General features: G+C 35.9%; 1 protein-coding gene across 1 annotated transcript in view; it reads right to left on the bottom strand.

Annotated features, from left to right (window-relative positions):
• lck (LCK proto-oncogene, Src family tyrosine kinase) overlaps positions 1–12,426 on the bottom strand; it is a 40,838-nt gene extending 28,412 nt beyond the window's left edge. Inside the window, exons 1-4 of the mRNA XM_026944140.3 lie at positions 12,210–12,426; positions 4,869–4,975; positions 1,403–1,475; positions 371–461 (exon numbers count right to left, since the gene is read on the bottom strand). Coding sequence (XP_026799941.1) covers positions 371–461; positions 1,403–1,475; positions 4,869–4,970 — 266 coding nt within the window. The 5' untranslated portion in view covers positions 4,971–4,975; positions 12,210–12,426. The remainder of the gene's footprint in view (positions 1–370; positions 462–1,402; positions 1,476–4,868; positions 4,976–12,209) is intronic.
• Between the last annotated feature and the right edge of the window lie 3,343 nt (positions 12,427–15,769).

Below are 15,769 nucleotides of genomic sequence, written 5' to 3'. Positions count from 1 at the left end.
TGAAGTGCTTGACATGACTGTATGCATTGCTCTGCTGCTACCTGATTGGCTGATTGGAGCATAATCACATGAATGAGCAGGGGTACAGGTGTTCCTATTAAAGTGGCCAGTGAGGGTATATCCGCACACTATACAGCGTTTGGAATGAATGTGGTACGTTGGGAAGATATCGTCATGTACTGGAAACAGTAATATTAGACATTTATCATACCAGGAGTTTATCGTCGTGAGGGAAAACGCTGTAGCTAATCTATTAAAGATTCTATCTAGTGCTTTGGTTTATTCACTTGCACAGAGATAGTGAAGGGGAAAAAAAAACAGTGGCCGGTTTGTTCCTCTTTGCTTTGAAACGCAATAATATATCTCTTACTCGCCAATGATCTTCATCTTCTCGCCTTTCTCGAAGCCCAGGTCGTCAGCGTGGCACGGTTTATAGGTGTACTTCGCCACCACCAAGTTATCTAGAATACATCGAGATTCGAAATGAGAAATAATGTTTCACAAACAATATTCCTTCACCAGAATAATTCAAAACATGACTGAATTTTAGTGATTTATTAGTTTGTTTTGTTTAGTTGTTTAGAATTTAGCTGTGATATATGACTCATTATTGAGCATGAATTGATAACCAGTTATATAATCTATAAAGAATAAAACTCTCCATGTGATGCTGTTATTGGAAAATAATCAACAGTGGCATGGTGTGATGAAGCGGAGTTACTGTTACCACCTCAAAGCTGATTATTTTCCTACAACAGCGTGTCTCATAGTGTTTTTTCCTCTTAAACAACAGCAATTTCCGATGATTAAGTTATTTATTTATTAAACAATGACCCGTCGTCCTTTTTATCCATTTATAGTTACACTTAATGTTGTGGAAGGGCTGTGAAAAATGTTATAACTTGCATTATAGAAGATATAAACAGTTCTTTCCTCACCAGTTTCTCTTTTTTTTCCTCCTTCTCGAAGTTAAATAAGATTGAAAAAAAATGCAATTTGTCACATAATTAAGAAATCGCAAAGTGCAAAGTCCTCCGAAGACTTTGCCGTTACTATAGAAACGATCATGTATCAGAACGAGTGTAGTAATATAAACCTGTGATTTGCAGCTCCACTACAGTCAGAGCTGCTGTTCTAGAAAATGAATCAACACCTTCTGACCAATCAGAATCCAGAATTCATGAGCGCAGTGGTGTAATGAAAAATAATCACCAGCAGAATAAAATGTTGTGTGAAACATTTTGGATGAATAGCAGTAGTGTCCGATCTATTCAGCAGATTCTGTATCATGGATAAAATGTCTAATCTAGAAAAGAGTTCTGATTAGAAGGTTATAAGGTAATGAGTTATACAGTAGAGCAGGACACTCAGCACCTGCTGCTGTTATGGTGAACAGTCTCACCTGGTAATGGCGAGGTCGGAGGAGGCGTGTAGTCGGAATTGGGATACGGAAACTTGTTGTCGCTATTCAAGATCTGAAAAAAAAAAACAGAAGAGAGAAAACAAAAGAGGAAATAACACACCAATGGGTTACTAACGAGTCCGAGTGCTTTCCTTCTAGTTCATAAAAATGATGCCAAAAGAAATCTGAGAAGCGTGTAAGAGCCCCGCCCCTCACCCTTAACCTTAACCTTAACCTTTCTTTTTCTGACGGTGAAATTTGTCGATTCTTTTTATAAAATCTAAGTTAGTCTCGAACCTGTGACCTAGGAGTGATATGTAAGGAATAAAACATAACAGGGCATGATGATGTAGGAAAATAATCAATAACGAGGTGCTGTGATGTGACCACAAAGCTTATAATTTTCTATAAACTATAAGTGTTTTATTCTTTTCATATCACAGCAATTTGCCAACAATCACAATTTTCTTTTAATTGAAGAACAAACCTTAATACTTTTTATCCTTTTATAGTTACTTTTAATGTTGTGGAACAGCCACGAAACGAGTTAGCTCCTGTTCTCACTTACGTTACGTTGTTACTGACAAACCGCAGAGCGTAAGCTCTTTCATCCTGAAGATATAAAAGCGCTGACACTGGAGACTCCTTCCATAAATATTAAATAAACACCTCCCTACAGAAAACTTCACCATATCAACGATTACACATGGCTTTTTCAAAAATTCTGTTTATGTGGAGCGTCTGCCGTACAAGTCCCTGTGAATGAGCGGTTACTATAGAAACGATAACTACAAAGATAATGTAGTTAACAAGTAATATCTACATTAGCTTTAATGAGTAATAGCTACATTAGCTTTAACGAGTAATAGCTACACTAGCTTTAACGAGTAATAGCTACATTAGCTTTAACCAGTAATAGCTACACTAGCTTTAACGAGTAATAGCTACACTAGCTTTAACGAGTAATAGCTACACTAGCTTTAACGAGTAATAGCTACATTAGCTTTAACGAGTAATAGCTACACTAGCTTTAACGAGTAATAGCTACATTAGCTTTAACGAGTAATAGCTACACTAGCTTTAACGAGTAATAGCTACACTAGCTTTAACGAGTAATAGCTACACTAGCTTTAACGAGTAATAGCTACATTAGCTTTAACGAGTAATAGCTACACTAGCTTTAACGAGTAATAGTTACATTAGCTTTAACGAGTAATAGCTACACTAGCTTTAACGAGTAATAGCTACACTAGCTTTAATGAGTAATAGCTACACTAGCTTTAACGAGTAATAGCTACACTAGCTTTAACGAGTAATAGCTACACTAGCTTTAACGAGTAATAGCTACATTAGCTTTAACGAGTAATAGCTACATTTATAGCTACAAGTTTTTTGCAGGCTTCATGTCAAATTGTTCAGTGTCTCTCTCTCTCTCTCTCGCTCTCTCTCTGAATGACATACTGATAACTAATGTGTGTTATAGAGATTAAAAACAGTCGTAGCTCCATCTTGAAGCTAAATGTATTTATTTATTTATTAATTCTAGTCTGGTGTCTCTCCACACCAGGATCAGACTCAGGTTGGGGGCGTGGCCTAAAGTCCAAAGCCTGGGTTGATAATATAATTCAAATATTAATTTTTTTTCTCTCTATTATTTTATAACTTTTTTACCAAGCTAATCAACATGTCTCGAGGGAAGTGTGTGAGGATTTACACACGCAGATTGCACAATGCTTCATTTGACAGATATAAATATCCCTGACTTTAGTGTTACACTAAAACATGTCTCAGCTCCATTTGGGGGCAGAGAGAGGAGGAAATCATGGTGTTAATTTCACTTTTGGATTTACAGGATTACAAACTCAGCTGTAAACGCCAGAAGCAACGAATGTTGTGAAACTGAAACGAGTGTAATATACTTCATCATTTGTGTGTGTGTGTGTGTGTGTGTGAGATGTATTAACTTTTCATAAACATTTAACTTCTTAGATGTCAGTTTCTTTTGATATGGAGACTTTTTATGAAGTTTATGGGGTATATTGTTCCAGTAACTATGAAACTGCCAGCTCAGTGTGGGAACGGTGTGATTTGTATAAAATGCTGTATTACCATCCTTAATGCACCAACTTCATCACTTCATACCGATGCAAAGTTTGTAAGAATTCAAACAAATGAAGTTGAAGTTTGATCTTTTTTTTATTTCTTATACATTTTTAACACTAACATGACTCCTAACTGTAACATTAACTCTTGTAACTTTTCATAAAAAATAAATTGATGCATGGAGATGCTGTAATGTGTGTAATTCTCACAGCAAATCATAACCCATTCGTTTTAAACACATGAATTTCCCTAAAAGTGCTCTGAAGTGTCTCTCTTGCTATGATGACTTTAGAGAAAAATCAAATATGCTTCACTGCGCCTCTCCATTGCTCGAGCTTGTAACTTCATCTCACCACTAAGCTTTCTTCGCCCCTCTTCCGCTCGTCTGTAACGCCACTTCTGCAGCCTGCGCTTTCTTCTTTCTCTCCACGACGAGACCACAGAGCCGTGGAGTACGTCAGCATCCGCTCTATACGTCTACAAGTTCCTATCCTGAGGCCTCACACACCACCACCAGTGATGGATCTCACACATTTTCTATTTCTATTGTGCAGCTTTAAGGAATAAAATGCTCCATGTCATGCTGATGAAGCGGCGTTACCGGTGCCATGCAGAAGTGATTATTAATCCTCTCATACCACAGCAGTTTGCCAACAATTTCCTTTCTTTACTAATTAAAGAATGACCTGTCATACTTTATGTCTATTTATAGTTACATTCAATGTTGTGGATCTCAGATGTCCTCAGAACAAGATGAGATGTCAGAAGATATCAGAAAACGTAAAGTTACAGCTTTACATCTGTTACAAAGCCCTGACTCTGGAGACTCCTTCCATAAATTATAAATAAACTCATTACCAGATCAACAATTACACACATTTTTCAAATCTTATGTGGAGCATTCACCGTACATGTCCCTGTGAATCAGCTGTTACTATAGAAATGATAACGTATCATTAATCCTAAATAAAGTAATCAACACCGTCTGAACGATCAGACTATCTTCTATCTTTAATCTTCATTAAATAAAAAAAAAACAAAAAAACGCAGTAGACGTTTAGGAAGTGAAGCAAATGTCCCGTATCTTCCCAATTGCTCTGGGGTTCTAGGGTGTACGTGATGTAGCGTTAGCAAACACACCGCACGGTGTTGCAGAAAACCAGACACACACCCATACTGTACATCACTCACATGAAGCCACTTTTCACAGCTACATAAACCCAATAAGGTACAGTGAATATGATATAGTACAAAGCACCATTATAGTGTTACCCATTCAGTAATGCAGTGCGTGGCGCCACGAATAATACACTGAAAAGCATCTCAAAGGGACAGTGAATAATTTCACAGTTCTAACACATACCTGGTTCCCAGAAGAAATGGGGCAGTTGCAGTGCTCGCAGATCTCATCATCAGGGTGGTAGGAGAAGCCGTCGTCCGAGTCGTAAGAGCTACAGTTTCCCATGGTCTCTGATGGAGAGGCAGCAACAATGTTAAAATTACATTAAAATCAGATTAAATTAGTTTTTTTTTTTCGTTCAGTCTGAAGGAGATGTTTATTTATGGAAGGAGTCTCCAGTGTCAGCGCTTCGTAACCGTCAGATGTAAAGCTGTAATTTTTCCGACATCTTCAGTCTCCAATAGAGGAGTTTATGCTTTGCGTTTACTCTGTGACATGACAAGCTGTTGTTTTTATCTTATTAAGTTCACGAGAGAGAAAAGAGAGAGGTTGGCTGTTTATAGCTGCTGTAACATAAGTGAAAAAACCGGAACTAATTTTTTTAATGGATGTTCCACAACGTTCAGTGTAATTATAAACAGATAAAAAGTGTGATGTTCTTTAATAATTGAAAAATTGTTGTGGTGTAAGAGCTATAAAACTCTTCAGAAAGTGCTGTTTCTGAAGAGAAAATAATCAATTTTAAAGAAGTATCAGTAACTCTTCCTCATCACACCACCCTGTCACTGATTATTTTCCCATAACAGCATGACACAGAGTTACTGTCATGTATAAATATGAACTAAACTTCACAGCATAGCCGAACAATATAGTGCTAGGAGGCGGCCATATTGGCAGTTTTTTGGCAGCCACGTCCTAAAAGTCTGAAATGCTGAAATGTACAAAAAATTCGGATGTGATGTGGATGATAGTGGAAGTAGTTCCATTTTGAGATTAAATGTGTAAATGCAGAATTTCTCTCCTTTGCTTCACAAAAAAATTTAATGAAAAGAAAATCGACTGCATAGCTTAAAGATGTTGTTTAATGAAAGCATATAAAGACTTGGACCTGCTCCTTTATTTATTATTTAAATGCCTTTATTCCATTACTTGTTAGCTTTATCAAAATTAATTTATGGAAATCTAAAGAAGGAAGTGTATCTCGACTGATTGGAGGAAAATTTGTAAATGATATTTTTGACTGAAATATTTATTTAAATCATACATTAATTTGGACAATGTGTATGGTTTTATAAAGTTTGTTTGGTATACTTTTAGCTGATATTACAAAGAAAATATTTATGAACATAAAGTTTATAGTTTTACAGACTTTTAAAGATGAAAAGATCATTTAATTAAAGAAAACATTTAAAACACCATTTATTTCTTGTGTATGGTGTCATAAGTAAGAAATAAAGCACTACAGGATGTGCTGTTAGAGGAAAATAATCAACAACGGAGTGGTGTGATGAAGCAGAGTCACTGTTACCACCCTGAAGTTGATTATTTTCCTATGAAAGCATGTTCCGAATGTGTTTTATTTCTCTTATACCACAGCAATTTGCCAACGATTACAATACTTTTTATGTGTTTATGCAGCTCCTTAAGTGGATTTTCTGAGCTCTTTGCCAGATGTTTCTTGAGTAAAAGAGTCTGAGTTGAGGTTTCCAACAGCGTCTAGACCACCAACTTTAAACACAAGCGCTTGTCTTTACGTTAGAGATGACACTGAGCCGATACCCAGGATCATTATCAGGCCGAGATCAGACAAAAACTGTGGATCAGATATCAGAGAAGAAACAATATTTTCAATCCAATTCTGTAACAAATGGGAAGTTTTTTTTTTTTTTGGAAATGTTTACATATAAAGAGACATGATTCGATTTTTTTTTATAATTTTATTATACAGTATTTATACCTTATAGGTTATTATATTTATTATACTTGCCCTGTAAGTGAAATTGTTTTGTGTAAGTCATGTTTTTAGCTATGTCTTTTTTTCCTGTATTTTTTTCCCCAAAAAATATAATTTTAAAGCTTAATAGTTTTTAAACAAGAAATGTTTAGGTATCAATATCAGCTGATACTCATGGTTTCAGTATCAGCATTGTTATTGGAAAAGAAAAAGTTGCTCCATCTCTACTTTAAACATGAATCAGGTAGAATCAGGGATAAAAATGCGATAGATATTACTTAAGAAAAATGTGCTTGAGTCGAAGGTCTGATTCGTGCGTAACTGAGACATGCCTCTGTTTTACTCGAACAAATTCTGAATTCACATAAAGTTTGAGGAATGAATACTGATGTGTACAATTTCGGTATTAAATCCACACTACTCACGTGTAACTGAACTCTGAAGATGGGCCTGTTTAATGACTGGCTATTCATATTGTATTAAAAAATTACCATATTTAATTTTTATATAAATATTTGTTTTATAACAAATTCTTATTCTCATATGTATATATATATATATATATATATATATATATATATATCCACTTAGAGTAAATGACTAATCCGGGTTAGCGACTCCCTCAGGGATCTGAATCTGTGAGAAACTCCCGGGTCGGGTCAGGAAAAGCCTGACCTCCTCGAACTGGAGTGTGTTCAGGGAGCAAGGCTGCACGGGTGAGACTGAAAACACAGCTGGAGTCAGAAGTTTCCACAGAGCTTGAGCGAGAAGCGTCCCTTATCGAGTTCAGTCTCAAAATAAAAAGGGTCCTGAGAGACACAAGGTTAAATATCCGGCCTGAGATTTAAACTCGCCAACATACATGTGTGTGTATGTGTTTGTTTTAATGAGTTTCGCTACATCCTGTCACTTTCCAGAGATGCTTTGTGTGCATTTGAGATCCAAAAGTATCATTATAGCTGCGACAAAACAAAAGGGAGGAAGTGAGGCTTACAAATACCAGAGACACATTCACTAAATCAGGTTCTGTTGGTTTGGAGCGCTGTTATTACATTCCTCAGGTTTGCGTTCCCACAGACCGTTCAGTATCTGTTACACCGCTTGTGTTGTTGTTGTTGTTGTGTTTGTTTTAGCTCTGAAAAGGTATTAATCTATCTGAAATCACGCTGCTACTCTCTGAGGTTCACTGAGGTTTGTGTGTTATTGTTGAGGTTTGTGAACAAATCATTTCTATTTTCCATTTTAATGTTTCATTTTCTTGAAATCACAACTTGTAATTTTTTATCTTACTGTTGTTTTTTTTTTTTAATGAGTTTACTTACTTAACAAATAGACTTGTACTGTATATGCGTCAGAAATTAGCATGTTCGAATTTGCGTCATTAGCCTAGCTTCACAAATGCTATTCAAAACAGGACAACTTGTAAATCCTTTTAAAAAAAAAAGGATTACCTGGTAGTCATCTAATTATTTAGAACTATAAATCACCCAGAAACATATTGCCTGCAATCGCATGCTAATCACCCCAACTATGCTAGCTAGCTAGTTCTTTGCTCTTCATGTTGGTGAAAAGAGATGATGACTTTTGCCAATAAAAACTTTGAAAACTTTTTTAAAACAATAATAGAGACTAGAGAGCGAACAGCTGCTAAACATTTCCTTCCCCACCAGTCACCTAGTTTTATGTAAACCACCAAAAAAACTATGCTAACTAGCTAGCAAACAACAAGTGTTTTTGGGTCATTACTACCAAAATAAATCCAGTTGGAAACTCTGTAATGGTTAATAACTTAATAACTGGAATTGCCTTAATGAATTCCATCAGATTTTCCATTAAAGATTAAAGCAATAGGGCCTTCTTTCATGGGTCGATGATTACTACTGGAAAAAGATTAGATTAGAGAAGGCATAACAAATTATTAAGAACAATACATTCCACTAAACTATGTATATTGGATGCAACTGCAAACACATATGCAATGTAATAAGTAATGAATAAAACACACAGTGGCATGCTCTTATAGAAAAATAATCAATGACAGAGTAGTGTGATGAAGTGAAGTTACTGTTATCCCCCGAATTTGATTATTTTCCTATAACAGCATGATAAAGAGCGTTTTATTCCTCTTATAGCACGGCAATTTGCCAACAATTACAACATTTTATTCATTAAAGAATGGCAAGTCATAGTTTTTGTCCTTTTATTGTTGCTTTTAATGTTGTGGAACATCCACAAAGAAAATGAGTTCTCTCTTACCTAATAGCTCTCTTACAAACAATCGTTCATTTACACCCTCTCTTTTTTCTTCTCTCTTGAATGTAATCAGACAAAAAAAAAAAAACACAAAGCGTAAACTCCTCTGTCCTGAAGATGTCATAAAACTTAAAGCTACAGCTTTACCTCTGACTGTTACAAAGCGCTGACACTGGAGACTCCTTCCATACATGTTACATACAGAAAACTTCACCGTATCAATGATTACACACGTTTTTTAACGCGTTTATGTGGAGTATTCGCTGTACAAGTCCCTGTGAATGAGCTGTTACTACAGAAACGATAAAGTATTAGAACAAGCGCATTAATATACACCTGTGATTTGCAGCAGCACTACTGTCAGAGCTGCTGTTCTAGACAATTAATCAACACCTTCTGACTAATCGGAATTTATAATCCTTTCTGGACTGGAATGGATGCTTATTCTCTGTTACCTAACCCATGAAACGTGATCTCAGCTATATAAAGGCTGAGTGCTCGGTGTCTGGAGCTTAACGTTTGGTCCTGGGTAGATGATTTAATGCGGTAAAGGAAATGGCAAATCCTTCACTCAGTCTGTCTGAATCAGAATTGGGCTTTTACTGTAACATGAAAAATGGAAATAAAGCAGAGATGGTCGTGGGTGTTGATTAGATGGAAAGGGATGTGATTAAAAGAGCAAGGTGTTTCCCGAAAACATAATTATAGAAATGTGTGTGCATTTTCCAAAACCCACTCCACAAGTTTCATTTCAAATTGAACTGAAATTGCTAATATATTGTGATGTGTAAGAGCGGTTCTGCCTAAATGGGACTCGTTCGAAATTTCTTCATTTTGAGGAAGAAATGACGAGACACTAATTTAAACCTAATAAACCATTTACATCTACATATCTTGGGAAACATAACATCCTGCTTGTATGGACACCTAAATAGATGGTTTTCATGATCTTAAAGAGAGAAATGAAAAAAAAAAAAATTGATGTCAAAAAATGAATCTATTTCAGACTTTTTTAAACCTCTGATGCTCCTTAGTGTCTTAACTTTACAGCTAGTTTTATTCGTTGATTCTATGAGCGAATCATATGACAGCGCTATAGCACGCTTAACATAAAGGAACGTGTGCATGTATTTATTTTTTTAATCAACAATTTATATCAGAGATGTTAAAAAATAAAGTACAATGTACACCTAGAGGGTGCGGTAAACCATTTCTGGTATTCGTGGGATGTAAACTCAGCACCTTCCGATCACTAGCATAGACCATGACGTTACACGATAAACAGGGAAATGCGTTAAAACGATTCAACAATGTGTAAAGAGTGACCCAGATCTGAGCTCTGGGAAACCAGTAATCAGATGCCAGATGCCAGATGTTGAGGTGATAGTTTGACATTTATAAAATACACTCAAACCTCTTTTATACATATATATATATATATATATATATATATATATATATATATATATATATATATATATATATATATATATATATAAAGAGAACAGACATGGAACAATTCTCATAACTGCTTATTATCAAAACAAGCATGAGAATTTAAAAAAACTTGGCCATCTAAATAATGATGCTAATCTTTTCAGGTCGCATTATGAGAAAAAATGTTCACATGAGGTTTAAGTGGATGTGCTTCCCATCTTTTAACTACACATCGTTAAGTCGCTGTGTCTCATTAGTTGCTTTTATTGAACTAATTCTGCACTTAACTCTATATTTTAGCAACATTACAATATTGCAAGACATTTGCTTAGATATCTATAAAGGCAACTCCATGCTATTTTATTTAATCTATATGTGCTCTTAAAGGTATATATTTTATTGTATTTTCTCATAAGACCTCGCCGGCCTAGTGTGTCTCATTAATTCGAACTCAAACTAACTTTGGTCGATGACAAGGTCAATAAATGCCAAGCGATCTCATATTGAGAATCTGATACTGTATAAATGTAAACGCCGAATAAACCTAATTTACACCAAATATCTGTATATCTTGGGAGGAAATGTAGAATTCTTGCAATTTGTGATATATTTGCTGTAAAAGTGTCTTTATTCCTGATTTTCTGCCTTTTCCCATTCGTAGTAGATAATGTTACTTTTATTAATAATGTTAATATTAATAGTTTGGTTTTATTTACCAAACTGTGGTTTATTGGTCAGTGTGTGACTTCAGGAACCTTAATTTAGCCCCAAAAATAGAAAAAAAAAAACCCTTCGCTTATTTTATCAGCACTGATATATGTGCTATTTTCTCATAGGAACTCGTCATGCTCAAATGAGGATAACTAATTATGTAATTCATGTTTAAAGACGTTGATTAGTTCCCATAGTGACCAGGCGCTAGTGAATATAGATAGGAAGAAGAAATTTAAATACATTATTATATTTCAGGATGCAAGAGAATTCATACACATACACTGTTTACTACTATGCAGGTTTTGTTGAATCTTTACTATTTCCTACATTCGCAGTAACGGTGATGAAGACGTACAGATTGTGTGACAAAAAAATGTCGATATTTTACAATTTTAAACACAAGCTGGCCGCGTCTCCTGAGTTCTGTACTCACATTACGAGTTAGGGTGGGGCATTGAAAACAATATCTGAGCATCCTCAATTCCAAGTAACACCATGCTTCTACACTTGAACTCTTTACACTTACAAAAGTATTAAACTGAAAAAAAAAAACCTTTAAATAGTACTAAACTAGAGGTTTTAGGTATTAACACTTGTCACTAGAGTGCGACCTCAAGGATACGTCTTTTATACCTTTAGTTAGAGGTTTTAAATGTAGAGGGACATCATTTAAGTGCATAATTGTTCTTTTAAAGCCATAAGTGGATGTTTAAGAGTATGTTTACATTATCTGTACTTTTGGGAAGCAAAAATGAAGCTGACTAGTATCATTTTATTCTGTAATATTAGATTAATCGTCTCATATTTCGATGTTTAAAAGAGGTTAAAAAAAAAAGAAAAATCGATTAATACCTAGACATCAACATTTTTTATTTTCATTTTAGGTTTTTATGCTTTGTTCATTTCACATGTGTATAATCAGCTATATAAGCTGTATACTAGGACATATGCTCTTATATACTACACAGTGCATGTAGATTATTGCTTTCAGAAAGCAGCATGGCTGAGAGTATCTAGTTTTTCAGGGTTCGTTTATGATAAAGTGCTACAAAATCCATAGTTTTGTCATTTTTTTCATCCATAGTGATAGATTCAGATCCTAATTCAGCTTTTCTCCTTTCTATTTTCTCATCAACCCTTAACTTTCATCTTCATTCGACTCTTACCTGTTACAGCGCAGTTTCCAATCGAAGGCCTCTGATTTCATTGAAGGCACCGACAGCTTAACGCGGTCATATCCACCAAAATTCTTAGGATAAAAATGCTGAAAATGTGCTAAACTGGCACTAGAGAAGGGTGTGCGTCGACAGAGACAGCTCTTTGTAAGTGAGATCGCATCACATCCTCGCAAAAAAAAAACACACACACACACGCACCACAGGCGAAGGGTAGCAATGTGAAGTGCTTCCTGTCGTTGTGCTGTATCTCACAGGTGCCGTCCATGAGAACACACACATACAGCTGTGTGCTGAAAAACGTTAGCTAGCTTTTAGAAAAACCAGGTTAGGATTCCATTACAGTGGGTCAGGTGTGTGTGTGTGTGTGTGTGTGTGTGTGAGAGAGAGAGAGAGACAGAGTAAGCTCCATGAAGCTTTCAAAAAGCCACAAGAAGGCTGTTTTATCCGTCAGTGGAAATAAAGGTGTTGAACTTGGGGAGTCAGAAATGTTCCAGTATGGAATTTATCCTACTTTTGCACATGGTGTGTGTGTGTGTGTGTGTTTATAGAATCGTTAGTGTTGGAGTGATGTCTTAAATGCTGTAACACACACACACACACACACCTGTTATTTGTGTTTTATTTACACACACTCATTTGTTCATCTTCAGTAAGCGCTTTATCCTGGTCGGGCTCGTGGTGGATCCGGAGTCAAGGGAACACTGGAGGTGAGGTGGGAATACGGGACAAATCTAAATCCATATGCGGATATCTGTGAAGCTGCTTTGTGACAATGTACGTTGTTGAAATCACTATATGAATAGAGTTGAATTGTGGGAGGAAACCAGTGAACCCAGAGGAAACCCACACAGACACAGGGACAACAAGCAAAACTCCAAACAGCCAGAAGCCTAAGCTCAGGATCGAACACTGTAGCTGCCAGCTTCCTTGCTTCTTGTATTTGTAAAAGAGTAAAAGAGACTTTTTTAATTAAATCGGTTAAAAAGTATAAATTGAACACTAACAAGCGCCAACAATAACAAGCTTCTTCAATTAAAAAGTATAAAAGTGTAGAAAGAGTCGAAACAGCTATGACATGAATTATGAGCTCATGACAAGTGTTTCAAAGCTAAAATAAATAAATATATAAATATATAAATAAATAAATAAGGCAGGGATGAGTTCTGTGTAACTGTGTGGTCATGACATCATCTGTGACTTTCTTTAAAAAAATCCACAGGTGTACAAATATTCACACATTCGCACGGTATCCTTCCGTACTTATCCGGAGGAAGTTATCACTCTCACAGCAAATGCATTTCATTATTTCAATCCATCTGTCTTTGTCTTTACTGACACCACAGCGCTGTAGAATTCTGGACTCTGATTGGTCAGAAGGTGTTGATTCATTTTCTAGAACAGCAGCTCTGACAGTAGTGCAGCTGCAAATCACAGGTTTATTTAAGATTAATGCGCTCATTCGAATACGTTATCGTTTCTATAGTAACAGCTCACTCACACGGAGGTGTATGACGGACGTTGATGTGTAAGGAGATATTTATGGAAGGAGTCTCCAGCGTCGGCGCTGCGTAACGCTGAAACTTTAAGTTTTCCGACATCTTCAGGACTGAGGAGTTTACGCTTTGTGGGTTTCTCAGTAACACGCTGAATTTTTTTTGTCTTGTTCACTTCAAGAGAGAGAAAAAAGAAGGCTGGTGAGGGGATGACTGTTTATAGCTGCTATAACGTAAGTGCAAACAGGAACTAACTTGTCTCACAGACATTCCACAACATTAAAAGTAACTATAAATGGATAAAAAGTCTTACCTGTTGTTTATTAATAAATAAATTGTAATCATTGGCAAATTGTTGTGTTGTTTAAGAGGAATCAAACACTTCAGGACCTGCTGTTGTAGGAAGTTAATCAACTTCATGGTGGTAACAGGAACTCTGCTTCATCACGCCACCCTGTCTTTGATTATTTTTCTATAACAGCACAACACTGAGTGTTTTATTTCTTACTTATACATCTCTCTACATGTTGGTTTGTGAGGGCCTTCCTCTCTCTCTCTCTCTCTCTCTCTCTCTCTCCCCACACACTCTGCAGATGTTGCATGCATCTTGCAGGAAGTCGGCTACCTCATTTGCAGGAAATTAGCGACATGCTACAGCATTTCATGCTCAAACGTGGTCCACTGTGTTTCACTCTAACGCCACAGTGACTCCGTGAGTCCGTGACTGTTGCATTGTGGTTAATATTCCCGGATTTTTATGGTGCTCATTGAACTGAAAGTGGGTGTGTGTTTGAACTGCACTCTTTATTCAAGATCTCTAAACAATAGTGGCAGAAAGGTTTATTGATTTAAAGGGCATGGTGATATAGAGAGAGACGTCAGCACACACACACACACACACACACACACACACACACACACACACATGAATTATGAAATACGAGTTTACTTGCATAGTCCACGTTTACAGATCCTGAGATTACGTCATTAATTTAATTAGAAATGTATGCACAATGATAGGTGGGCGGGTCCTCCTTGCAGTAAAGGGTGTGTCCTGCATGCTCGTGTTTGACAGGAGGGTCATTAGCCAAATTAGCAACACTGAGGTAAACATAATTATCAATTTCAGTTGTCTCTGATTGGGAAAAAAAAAACATTACAGTCAACCACTGCGTGGGAATTCCAGGTTGGAATTTTGGGAATTTTCTCTAACCAAACCCAAAAGTGTAGAAATTTCAATTTCAGTAAACATTTCAGTTTATGATAAATTGTAACTCAGTTTCAGGTTTTTTTTTTTCCTCAAAGGTTAGGTGGATATACTATATAGTATGCTAGTGCTGCTAATATGAACAAAGCTATATGCTAATGTTAGCTAACATTACATAAATTGAACACTAACAAGCTCCAACAATAACAAGCTTCTTCATCTTCTCTTTCTAGTAACTATTTTTCTATCAGTTAGCCATTTCTTTTGTTTTCTTTCTAATTTCTAATTTTCAGTTTTAATTTAGAATGTGGATTGATTTTTTTTTAAATCTACCTCTCAAATATGTACGTCATAATATATAAATGTTACGTCATAATGAATGGCAAAATTTTGTTTTTTATTTGCATACTATCAGGAGCAGGTGGCAAAGCTAGTTAGCAAGCAGTTAGCAATGCTAACATGTTACCGTGATACAAAAGGACAAAAGGAGTGGAATAATTACAAAACAGAATGATAATAGTAGTAAAAAAAAACTCTTCCTGTTGTTGGCAATGGCAATGTTATTTTTAACACTTTTGGTAGTGTCTATTTTTAAACGCCGCTTATTATCTAGAAACAATGTCATGCTAACATCTTGTCTTGAGTGTATTCACACGTCCTGACCGCACAGCTTTAATCTGTCACAGGCAAACATGGTAAACTTACCCAAACATTTACTCATGTAAAAGTGCATTTACTAATCTACTAAAAGTGATTCACTTATGTGATTTTTACATGATTCATTTATATTCATACATGATTTTTACACAATTCTATTATGTCTATGTATTATTTATACACATGATTAG

Source organism: Pangasianodon hypophthalmus, chromosome 10 (assembly GCF_027358585.1).
Source record: "Pangasianodon hypophthalmus isolate fPanHyp1 chromosome 10, fPanHyp1.pri, whole genome shotgun sequence".
In the NCBI taxonomy this organism is placed as follows: Eukaryota; Metazoa; Chordata; class Actinopteri; order Siluriformes; family Pangasiidae; genus Pangasianodon; species Pangasianodon hypophthalmus.
The sequence above is the reverse complement of the archived record's forward strand: the minus strand, read 5'-3'. Positions and strand labels throughout refer to the sequence as shown.